Below are 13,330 nucleotides of genomic sequence, written 5' to 3'. Positions count from 1 at the left end.
AACATCATACAGCATCATACAGAGTTTCAACAGAACAATGTCTATGAATTCTGGAAAGAAGTTAAGGTTGCCAATAGCATTAAGATGCCACTGCCATCCAATATTGATGGGGCTATTGGTTCAGACAGTATTGCAGATGCAGATCTGTGGAGTAAACATAGGGATATTTTCAACAGTGTTAAGAGTGACACATTTAATATTGGTGATTTTCCCAATGATGCTGGTGTGTGTATTATACCTGATGAAGTGTTGTATGCCATTGAAAAATTGGCATTGAACAAAGCATGTGGCCTTGACCAAATAAGAGCAGAACATCTGAGTTATGCTAGCAACAGAATGTCAGTGTTACTCGCTCTGTGTTTCTCTGGATTGTTAATGCACGGCGTACTTCTTCCTGACTCCATGCTCGCTGTTCTGTTAGTGCCAGTAATCAAAAATAAAACCGACAAAATATCCAGCATTGAAAATTACCGACCAATTGCTCTGGCCAGTATAATTTCTAAAGTATTAGAACAAATCCTCTTAGATAGGCTTCAAGATTACATCACTACCACTGATAATCAATTTGGTTTTAAAAGTAAACATAGCACAGACTTATGTATATATGCACTGAAAGAAGTTGTTAGTAAGTACAGGAGACATAACACCACAATATTTATGTGTTTCCTAGATGCATCTAAAGCTTTTGATCGAATTAATTATTCCAAATTATTTATCAAATTGCAAGAGCGAGGGGTCCCTCCATATTTGATTAGAATTTTGCACTTTTGGTATTCACGTCAAACCATGCGAGCTAGATGGGGTAAGAGTGTATCTGCACCCTTCCTAGTGACCAATGGGGTCCGACAAGGTGGAATACTGACACCTGCTCTTTTTAATCTATATATGGACGACCTTTCTAAAGAGTTAAAAGAGTGTAAGACAGGATGTATGGTCTTATTAACGTCTTATTAACCATCTGATCTACGCTGACGACTTAGTGGTCCTGTCCCCTTACAGCGCTGGTTTACAACAATTGCTCAGAGTCTGCTCAAGATATGGGGTGCACTATGATATCAAGTTCAACGCTAAAAAGAGTGTTATCATGAAAGCTAAAACCAAGGAGGATCAGAAGCTACATTTTCCTTGTGGTGCAGAAAGTCAGATATTTCACACAGCATCACACAGCATCATATAACATCATACAGCATCACACAGCATCATATAACATCATATAACATCATATAACATCACACAGCATCATACAGCATCATATAACATCATACAGCATCATACAGCATCATATAACATCATATAACATCACACAGCATCATATAACATCACACAACATCATACAGCATCATATAATATCATATAACATCATATAACATCATACAGCATCATATAACATCATATAACATCACACAGCATCATATAACATCACACAGCATCATACAGCATCATATAATATCATATAACATCATATAACATCATACAGCATCATACAACATCATTTCGTTGGAGTCTTTCGGTGGTGGCTGAAGGCGGCTGAGTATAAACATTTCCCTGTGAAAATGTGTTTTCTTTTCATACCTGTGTGCACATCTACTCGTAGATATTATAGACCGCGGACTCGGTCACACATGCACCAAAATCCTTCCTCTCTTATTTATCCCACCCGCTCTACACAGACCCAGCGCCTCGTCACAGGGGGCCTCTGGAACTGCCAGTCAGCCAACCGCAAGGCGGACTTCATCTCTGGCTTTGCTATCAAGCAATCGCTGGACTTCCTGGCTCTCACTGAGACTTGGATCACACCAGACAACACATCAACCCCTGCTGCTCTCTCCTCTGCCTTCTCCTTCAGCCACACACCCAGACCCACTGGTCGGGGTCGTGGTACAGGTCTACTCATCTCACCCAAATGGAGTTTTGCTCTCTACCCGCTTCCATTTACCCCTCTATCTTTTGAGTTTCATGCAGTGACGGTAACTCATCCGGTTCATCTAACCATTATCGTTCTCTACCGTCCTCCTGGTTCCTTGGGAGACTTCTTGGAAGAACTAGATGTCCTCCTATCAAACTTCCAAGAAAACGGCCCCCCGCTCATCCTTCTGGGTGACTTTAACATCCAGACTGAGAAGTCATCGGACCTGCTACTCTTACTGTCTTCCTTTGCTCTCTCGCTCAGTCCTTCAACTCCTACTCACAAAGCTGGCAACCACCGTGACTATATTTTCACCAGAAACTGCTCTACAGCTAACCTCACTGTAACTCCACTTCATGTTTCTGACCACTTCTTCATCTCGTACTCTCTCCCACTCTTTGGAACTGACAACCCTCCCACAACGGACTCTGCACCTGTCCGTCGCAACATCCGCACCCTCTCACCCTCCTCTCTGGCCTCCTCTGTCAGCCCTCCCTTCAACCGATTCCTTCGCACTCATGCAGCTTAACTTCGCCACTGACACTCTTCTCTCTACGCTGTCGTCCTCTCTTGATTCTCTCTGTCCTCTTACGACTCTAAAGGTCCGCAAGTCCTCTCCGGCTCCGTGGCTGTCTGAACCGGTGCGCGCCAAGAGAGCCACTAGCAGCAGCAGCGGAAAGGAAATGGCGAAAATCCAAACACGCCAGCGACCTGCTTGCCTATCAATCTCTTCTCTCCTCCTTCTCTGCATCCATCTCTGCAGCCAAAAGTATGTTCTACCAATCCAGAATCGAATCCTCTTTATCTAACCCTAAAAAGCTCTTCTCAATTTTTTCCAACCTCCTTGACCCCCCTGGTCCCCCCCCCCTCCCTCCACCCTTCTACCAAGCCACTTTGTTGACTACTTTACAAAAAAGATAGACGACATACGCTCCTCATTTACTAATCCATCTTCCATAACTACACCTCCAGTAACTTCACCTTCTTCCCCCTTGTTTTCCTCTTTTATCCCCCTGTCTCCCAATCAAGTTCTTTCCTTGGTAACCTCTGCCCGCCCTACCACCTGCCCCCTTGACCCCATCCCGTCTCACATTCTCCAGTCTATTGCTCCTGACCTTCTTCCCTTTCTCACCCATCTTATTAACACCTCCCTCTCAACCGGCTGTTTCCCCAACCTCTGAAGGAGGCAAGAGTCAACCCTCTCCTGAAGAAACCCCACTCTCGACCCATCTGAAGTCAATAACTACAGGCCTGTCTCTCTCCTCCCCTTCCTTTCCAAAACTCTAGAGCGAGCTATCTTTAACCAAGTCTCCTCCTTTCTTCACAGTAACAACCTTCTAGACCCCCACCAGTCTGGATTCAAGACAGGCCACTCAACAGAGACTGCCCTCCTTGCTGTCTCTGAGCAGCTTCACACTGCTAGAGCAGCCTCTCTCTCCTCTGTCCTTATCCTTCACACTAGAGCAGCCTCTCTCTCCTCTGTCCTTATCCTTCTAGACCTTTCCGCTGCCTTTGACACAGTGAACCACCAGATCCTCATGTCCTCCCTCCAGGACCTGGGTATCTCAGGCACCGCGCTCTCACTCTTCTCATCCTACCTCACCGACCGCTCTTACCGGGTAACCTGGAGAGGATCTGTGTCTGAGCCTTGTCCTCTGACTACTGGGGTCCCTCAGGGTTCAGTCCTCGGTCCTCTTCTCTTCTCTCTGTACACCAACTCTCTTGGCTCTGTCAGTCGCTCGCATGGCTTCACCTACCACAGCTATGCTGACGACACCCAACTGATCCTCTTGTTTCCCCAATCTGAAACACAGGTAGCAGCACGAATCTCTGCCTGTCTGACCGACATCTCTCAGTGGATGTCCGCACACCACCTGAAAATTAACCCGGACAAGACTGAACTTCTCCTTCTTCCAGGAAAAGGCTCTCCCACCCACGACCTAACTATTAACTTCAACAACTCAGTGCTGGCTTCGACTCCGACTGCCAGGAATCTCGGAGTGACACTCGACAGTCAACTCTCCCTGACTGCCAACATTACTGCAACAACACACTCCTGTAGGTACATGCTGTACAACATCAGGAGAATACGACCCCTTCTCATTCAGAAGGCGGCACAGGTTCTGGTCCAGGCTCTGGTCATCTCACGGCTGGACTATTGCAACTCCCTCCTTCAGGTCTACCTGCTAATGCCATTGGACCTCTACAGCTCATCCAGAATGCAGCAGCTCGACTGGTCTTCAACCTCCCGAAATTTACCCACACTACTCCGCGACCTTCACTGGTTACCGGTGGCCGCCCGCATCCGCTTCAAAACATTGGTACTTGCGTACCGTGCTGCGAACAGATCGGGTCCGGTCTACATCCAGGACATGGTCAAACCGTACACCCCAGCCCGGTCACTTCGCTAGGCTTCTGCCAATCGGCTTGTAGCTCCTTCACTTCGAGCTAAACACTCAACAAAATCACGATCATGATTCTTGTTGTTCTGAGTTTGGACTCATGGTTTAATGCACTTATTGTAAGTCGCTTTGGATAAAAGCGTCAGCTAAATGACATGTAATGTAATGTAATCACACAGCATCATACAGCATCATACAGCATCATACAGCATCATACAGCATCATATAACATCATATAACATCATACAACATCATATAACATCATACAGCATCATACAGCATCATATAACATCATATAACATCATACAGCATCATATAACATCATACAGCATCATACAGCATCATATAACATCATATAACATCATACAACATCATATAACATCATATAACATCATACAGCATCATACAGCGTCATATAACATCATATAACATCATATAACATCATACAGCATCACACAGCATCACACAACATCATATAACATCATATAACATCATACAGCATCACACAGCATCATATAACATCATACAGCATCATATAACATCATACAGCATCATATAACATCATATAACATCATACAGCATCATACAGCATCATATAACATCATATAACATCATACAGCATCACACAGCATCACACAACATCATATAACATCATACAGCATCACACAGCATCATATAACATCATACAGCATCATATAACATCATACAGCATCATATAACATCATATAACATCATACAGCATCATACAGCATCATATAACATCATATAACATCATACAGCATCACACAGCATCACACAACATCATATAACATCATATAACATCATACAGCATCACACAGCATCATATAACATCATACAGCATCATATAACATCATATAACATCATACAGCATCACACAGCATCATATAACATCATATAACATCATACAGCATCACACAGCATCATATAACTTCATATAACATCATATAACATCATACAGCATCACACAGCATCATATAACATCATACAGCATCACACAGCATCATATAACTTCATATAACATCATACAGCATCACACAGCATCATATAACTTCATATAACATCATATAACATCATACAGCATCATACAGCATCACATAACATCATATAACATCATACAGCATCACACAGCATCATATAACATCATATAACATCATATAACATCATACAGCATCATACAGCATCACATAACATCATATAACATCATACAGCATCACACAGCATCATATAACTTCATATAACATCATATAACATCATACAGCATCACACAGCATCATATAACATCATACAGCATCATATAACATCATACAGCATCACACAGCATCATATAACATCATATAACATCATACAGCATCATATAGCATCATATAACATCATATAACATCATACAGCATCATACAGCATCATATAACATCATACAGCATCACACAGCATCATATAACATCATATAACATCATACAGCATCATACAGCATCATATAACATCATATAACATCATATAGCATCATATAACATCATATAACATCATACAGCATCATACAGCATCACACAGCATCATATAACATCATACAGCATCATATAACATCATACAGCATCACACAGCATCATATAACATCATACAGCATCATATAACATCATACAGCATCATACAGCATCATATAACATCATATAACATCATACAACATCATATAACATCATACAGCATCACACATCATCATACAGCATCACACAGCATCATATAACATCATATAACATCATACAGCATCATACAGCATCATATAACATCATATAGCATCATATAACATCATATAACATCATATAACATCATATACCATCATATAACATCATATAGCATCATATAACATCATATAGCATCATATAACATCATATAACATCATATACCGTCATACAGTTCAGTTCAGTTCAGTTTATTTTGTATAGCCCAATATCACAAATTACAAATTTGCCTCAGAGGGCTTTACAATCTGTACACATACGACATCCCTGACCTTTGACCTCACATCGAATCAGGAAAAACTCCCCAAAAATAACCTTTGACAGGGGAAAAAGGGAAGAAACCTTCAGGAGAGCAACAGAGGAGGATCCCTCTCCCCGGATGGACAGATGCAATAGATGTCATGTGTACAGAATGAACAGCATTTACAAAGTTACATAAACACATTACATGAATATGACAATGTATGAATGGAACTCCAATCCATGAAACAGAAGGAGGTAGAGAGGAGGGGGCGGGGCATCAGCAGGGCCAAGGTGGGAGGCCGGCTCACCAGGCATCAGACACCTCCAGGTCCAATGGACCCTCTGAGACGTGAAGTCACAACGACTTCGGGGAGGAAGCAGAGTTAATAAGGTGCAATGGAGAGATGTAAATCCATCCATAAGGAGAGAGAGAAGAGGAGAGAGGTGCTCAGTGTATCCTAAAACATCCCCCAGCAGCCTATAAGCCTATAGCAGCATATCAAGGGGCTCGACCAGGGCAAACCTGATTCAGCCCTAACTATAAGCACTATCAAACAGGAAAGTCTTAAGTCTATTCTGGAATGAGGTGACTGTGTCTGCCTCCCGGACTGAAAGTGGAAGCTGGTTCCATAAAAGAGGAGCTTGATAACTGAAGGCTCTGGCTCCCATCCTACTTTTTAGGACTCTAGGAACCACAAGTAGCCCCGCATTTAGTGAGCGCAGCTCTCTAGTTGGGCAATATGGTACTACAAGCTCCTTAAGATATGAAGGTGCATCACCAATCAAGGCTTTGTAGGTGAGGAGAAGAATTTTAAATGTGATTCTTGATTTTACAGGGAGCCAGTGCAGCGCAGCTAATACAGGAGTAATGTGATCTCTTTTCTTAGTTTTTGTAAGTACACGAGCTGCAGCATTATGGATCAACTGGAGGGATTTAAGAGACTTATTAGGGCAGCCTGATAATAAGGAGTTGCAGTAATCTAGTCTGGAAGTAACAAACGCGTGAACCAGCTTTTCTGCATCTTTTTGAGACAAGATGTGCCTGATTTTTGAAATGTTACGTAGATGAAAAAATGCAATCCTTGAGATTTGCTTAACGTGGGAGTTAAAGGACAAGTCTCGGTCAAAGATAACGCCTAGATTCTTTACAGTGGTGTTGGATGCCAGGGCAATGCCATCTACAGAAACCACATCACCAGATAATTGATCTCTGAGGTGTTCAGGGCCCAGTAAAATAACTTCAGTTTTGTCTGAGTTTAACATCAGGAAGTTGCAGGTCATCCATGTTTTTATGTCTTTAAGACATTCTTGAATTTTAGCGAGCTGGTTGGTCTCCTCTGGTTTGATCGATAGATATAATTGAGTATCGTCTGCATAGCAATGAAAGTTTATGCAGTGTTTCCTGATAATATTGCCCAAAGGAAGCATATATAAGGTAAATAAAATTGGTCCAAGCACAGAACCTTGTGGAACTCCGTGATTAACGTTGGTGGTCATTGAGGCTTCATCGTTTACAAATACAAATTGAGATCGATCTGATAAATAGGATTTAAACCAACTTAGTGCGGTACCTGAAATGCCAATCGACTGATCCAGTCTCTGTAATAGGATGTCATGATCAATGGTGTCGAACGCAGCACTAAGGTCTAATAATACCAGTACGGAGATGAGTCCTTTATCTGATGCAATTAGGAGGTCATTTGCCAACTGTGGTGTTTTCTAAATCCTGACTGAAACTCCTCAAATAAACTATTCTGATGTAGGAAGTCGCACAACTGATTTGCGACTACTTTCTCAAGGATCTTAGAGAGGAAGGGAAGGTTAGAGATCGGTCTGTAGTTAGCCAACACCTCTGGATTAAGAGTGGGCTTCTTCAGGAGAGGTTTAATTACAGCTACTTTGAAGGAATGTGTTACATGGCCTGTTAGCAAAGACACATTAACAATATCCAGCAGAGAGGTGCCAATTAAAGGCAACACGTCTTTAAGCAGCCTCGTTGGGATGGGGTCTAAGAGACAGGTAGACGGTTTAGAAGTAGAAACCATTGAGGACAATTGGTCTAGGTTAATGGGAGAAAAGCTATCCAAATATACACCAGGGCATACAGCCGTTTCCAAGGCCACTCCTCTTGATGACAGATCGGTAGTAGTTAAGGGCAAGAGAGCATCAATCTTGCCTCTAATAGTTAAAATCTTTTCATTGAAGAAGTTCATGAAGTCATTACTACTGAGGTCTATAGGAATACACGGCTCCACAGAGCTGTGACTCTCTGTCAGCCTGGCTACAGTGCTAAAGAGAACCCTGGGGTTGTTCTTATTTTTCTCTATTACTGATGAGTAATAGGCTGCTCTGGCATTACGGAGAGCCTTTTTATATGTTTTAAGACTATCTCGCCAAACTAAGCGTGATTCTTCCAGATTGGTGGAACGCCATATGCTTTCAAGCTTTCGTGAAGTTGGCTATACAGCATCATATAACATCATACAACATCATATAACATCATACAGCATCACACGTCATCATATAACATCATACAGCATCACACAGCATCATATAACATCATATAACATCATATACCGTCATACAGCATCATATAACATCATACAATATCATATAACATCATACAGCATCACACATCATCATATAACATCATACAGCATCACACAGCATCATATAACATCATACAGCATCACACAGCATCATATAACATCATATAACATCATACAGCATCACACAGCATCATATAACATCATATAACATCATACAGCATCATACAGCATCATACAGCATCATATAACATCATACAGCATCACACAGCATCATATAACATCATATAACATCATATAACATCATACAACAGCATACGTCATACAACATGGACCTCTTCTATGTCCATGTCTATTTTCACAAGATTTTACTGTACAGTCTTTGAGAAGACAAACTTAGGCAACAAGAAATATTTATCTTTTAAAGCAGATCCTTAAAAGTGTATATGACAATGACACTGGATCGTTGTTCAGGACTTCTGCTATGTCCATAGTTATATACATGCAATTTTACTGTACGGTTTTTGAGAAAATCAAAGTTAAAGTCAGCTAAGAAGAAATAATGATATTCATAATATTCTAATGTATCATTTTTAAAGCAGATCCTTAAAAGTGTATATGAAAATGACACCGGATTGTTATTCAGGAGGACCTCTGCTCTGTCCATGGTTATATCCCGCCTACTAGTCCAATTAGATGTAGAGATACAATGGTGACTAGCCCCGCCCACTTACTGTCAATATGAAAAACTACTCGCGCAGCGATGTCAAAGTGTTCGTCAAAGTAAATTACACGCGCGGCTGTTTGATGGCTCTCATTTGCGCTCTGTGGTGTTCTTCATACCTCCGTCCAGCAGCTTTAACCGACGGGGAGCTCCCACTCTCTTCTCGGGCCACTGAGCAACACAGTGCGCTCAGCATCCGACCAACGTGGAGCCTCTGCTCAACATTCAAACAAAATGTCAGGGTCCCTTTCATTAAGCTTTGGAACTCACCGCCAGTTAACTGCCTCTCCTGTGTGTGGATCAGCATTAAGCTTTCCTTCACTCATAAGCTCCAACTAACTGTTGTCCAGCCTGAACATGGGCTAGTTCAGCCTCCCGAAGAGTGCAGTCTTTATTTTTTTCTAACTCCAAGATTTTTATATTCCTCTTGCATTTGTAGCAAGATCATTTCTAAATCCAGTCCGGATAACAGGAAGACATTGCTAACACAATAACTATGACCTATTTATTAAATAGAGTACAACTATATTGTATTCTTACACTGGATCTCCAGCTGACAGTTTATAACCTACTGAAATTGAACAACACACCCCTCTGGCCTCTCAAAAACAGACATGTCCACAAGTCATACATAAGACAGACAAATGATACAGAAGCTAGTTTCACTCTTTCAAATCACTGAAATAGTTACTAAAACAATAGCAGTAGACACATTATGGTTGAGTCAGCGCAAGTATTTTCTGTTTTATGTATTCATTGTTGCAACATATAATGCAGCACTTCTGGCCAATAGTATTTAGGATTTTAATGATTTGGTTTAGACCAAAGGGGCTTTTCTCAAGTCAAGCCTTTATGTATTATCAATTATTATTTTCTTTGTAGCTATAAAGAACCCGTTCAAGTGGGACCAAAGGATACACAACTACATTTGAGAGGAAAAAATCCAACTAGTACATCATTTTGTCTTTTTCACAGATTTTATTTCATCAAAAGAAAAAGCCTCTAAGCTTTGACTGCAAATGTGCGGATCGAGTAGAGGAGGTCTTTCCTCTGCTGTTTCTTGGTCCGCAGACTCTCCTCATGCTTGTTGAGCCGGCGGCGCAGAGCTCTGGTCTTCTTGGGTCTCAGATCCAGGGGCTTGTACTTCTTACCCTGTAACAAAATTAATTACTTTCAGTTGAGCTGAAAATAAAATTATAGTGATACAACCGTGAGGTTGAGGAGCTTTCCCAAGCAGAGCTTACATGTCACATTTTAATAACCTGCATGTTCACTACATTTACAGTGTAAGAGCTTCCCCTGGACAGGCTCACAGCAGGCATCACATTAAAGGCTTTTAGCCATGAGCTCATCTGGTATGTCATTTAGCAAATAATCAGCCAATCTGCATGACTGACCAGACATTTTGGGACATGCACTACTGTTTAGCTTTTACATGTTTGTATCCATCATCATTTTTATCCACTCATGCATCAAGGGAATAGTTTCAAACTATTTTGAAAAGAATGAATTACATTTTTTTTTTAAATCCAAGGACAGCTAGTCATTAATGGGCTTCTTTCTGAAAGCAGCAACCCCAGTAAACAGCCATAGCAAAGAAATATCTTAATCAGGATGTTCCTCAGACATTGATAGTGAGGAACACTCAGGTCATCTCCAGTCTCAGTCTTTTGGTAAGCAGTTGTGAATGCATCAGCAAATCATCAGCTCAACAAGTATCATCTTCGACTAGAGGACCACACAGACATGAGTTCATGCGGGGGTGTTACTACGAGCCATGGTAGCAGGTTGCTCTTACCTTGTAGAACTTCCTCAGGTTCTCCTTCTGTGTCTGGTTGATTACAGTCAGGACTCTGGCGATGGATTTGCGGACAACTCGGCTGCAATGAACAAAGAAAACCAAAATAAGACCCTATTTGTGCACGTTGACTGAAGTTAGACTCATACAGCTACACATTTAAAAGGGGTGGTTAGCCTGTGTACATGCAACTCCCTGCCTCACAGGATTGCTTAATTATGTGGTGGTTGATTGGGCTTCTGACAATCCATAAACTACAATATTGAACAGGTCATGTGTTTGAAAGTAGTAACCTTTCACAGTTCAGAATGCATTCATTTAACATACATGTCTTACGTCTTTACTTTTAACTTTGTGGTCATAAACACAGCAATGATGTTACTAGCAATCTGTCTCTTACACTACCACCCGTATGTAGCACGACCATATAGTCATGGACAGTCATGTCAAATCGGGGCCGAGTTCCCCACCAGTGTCGTTCGATCATTTCCTTACATTTTGGAAAGCTTGGAAGCGGCTCCGCCGGTAACCTTGGCCACACGGAGCTGGGACAGCTCGTTTTTCAGGTCGTCCAGCTGCTTCAGCAGCTCCTCCTTCTTCTTGCCCCGCAGATCTCGAGCCTTGATCTTGGCCTGGACACGACAGAATTATAAGGTGTAAGTAACAGCAATAACGCTCTCACCACTCAGAGCGCGTCTTCCCGACACGAGTCAGCCAGGCTAACGCAGCTCGTTGGGGTTAGCAGGCCGATAATCGCCTATTTACAACGTTATGGTGTTCATGTGTCTTCACTAACATGTACCAACATTAGACTAATTTAAGCCAACTGCTCGTAAAGACACATTGGCTTTACATTGTCCGTAAACATTTTACATCGATACCAGTTATTGTAAAGATACATTGGCTTTACGTTATCCATATATATATATTGTACACAAATACCAGTTTTTATAAAGACATATCGGTTTTAGATTGTCCTTAAATATTGTACATAAATACCAGTTTTTGTAAAGACACATAGGCTTAAAGTTATCCGTAAATATTGTACAGTAATTCTATCTAACAGGCCATCAATAATCACCCGTTGCGATTAGCTTACGGCTAGCAACTCAGGTTAGCCCCGTAGATCGGAAGCAATATACCATTTTATTACGTTCCGGCAGCAGCCTACTTAACAACACATGCACCAACGGATACCTGAGTAGCTTATGTCAACGTATAACAAACATGTAACGGGCTTTAGTTCCACTAAACCGAGTAAAATCCGAGTTAACCGACGGGTCTCGAGCTCCTCACCATGTTCCTTCTCGCTGCCCTGTTAGAAAGGCCGGACGCACCGCGTGTTCACAAAAAGTAGCTTCCGGAGACCTTCTTCTTCGTTGCTTTGTGTTTCACTTTAACGTCACGCAAACAGCGCCGCTCATTGGTGGAGTTTGGAAAAGCAGAAAACACGGTGTATCAATTCACAACAGCAATAATAAAAGTCAAGATTCATAAATAAATACACAAACTCATTGGAAAGGTAATCCATTTATGAAATATAAAATAATTATATTATCAAAGAGTTTGTAATCAAGAAAAGGGAATTATAATTTAAATATATGGTCAACATATAAAAAATAGAGTGATCATAGTGAGGAACATTTTTGAAAGGCTTTGATTTCTTCATCACCCTCAGAAAACATCTAGAGCTGAATTCAGTTATAGATGTCACAGAAAACTATTAGTCACAACAAGAGGAAATCAAAGAAAAACATAATACAACATTAACAATGTGTATCCAAATCAATGATGTAATCCACTGTGGCAGATTAAACAAATATACTACAGGAGGGGACTCAGCTGGGAGGCTGGGTAACTTACCCTATCACCTCCACACGCCCGACCATCGCTGACTAGTGGTCATAACTAATAAAGGTAATTAAGTTTACATCACACAATTTCACTCTTACATTAA

The 13,330-nt window shown here is 41.4% G+C and overlaps 1 protein-coding gene across 1 annotated transcript; it reads right to left on the bottom strand.

Moving 5' to 3' along the window:
• Positions 1–10,533: 10,533 nt before the first annotated feature.
• On the bottom strand, positions 10,534–12,774 carry LOC117735809 (60S ribosomal protein L35). The gene is made up of 4 exons (XM_034540684.1): positions 12,670–12,774; positions 11,869–12,005; positions 11,374–11,455; positions 10,534–10,727 (listed from the first exon to the last, which is right to left on the bottom strand). Exons 1-4 carry the CDS (start codon positions 12,670–12,672, stop codon positions 10,578–10,580), a joined length of 372 nt encoding a protein of 123 aa, XP_034396575.1. The 5' UTR covers positions 12,673–12,774; the 3' UTR covers positions 10,534–10,577.
• Between the last annotated feature and the right edge of the window lie 556 nt (positions 12,775–13,330).

This window comes from Cyclopterus lumpus, chromosome 9 (assembly GCF_009769545.1).
Source record: "Cyclopterus lumpus isolate fCycLum1 chromosome 9, fCycLum1.pri, whole genome shotgun sequence".
Taxonomy (NCBI): Eukaryota; Metazoa; Chordata; class Actinopteri; order Perciformes; family Cyclopteridae; genus Cyclopterus; species Cyclopterus lumpus.
Note: the sequence above shows the minus strand (reverse complement) of the source record. Positions and strands in the feature narration are given on the sequence as shown.

What these genes read in the sequence shown, in the direction of transcription:
- LOC117735809 (XM_034540684.1), bottom strand. An exon ending in GCTTCCAAGCTTTCCAAAAT is followed by an intron (nt 11,456 to 11,868) that starts GTAAGGAAATGA and finishes TGTTCATTGCAG; the next exon opens with CCGAGTTGTCCGCAAATCCA. An exon ending in ACCTGAGGAAGTTCTACAAG is followed by an intron (nt 10,728 to 11,373) that starts GTAAGAGCAACC and finishes ATTTTGTTACAG; the next exon opens with GGTAAGAAGTACAAGCCCCT.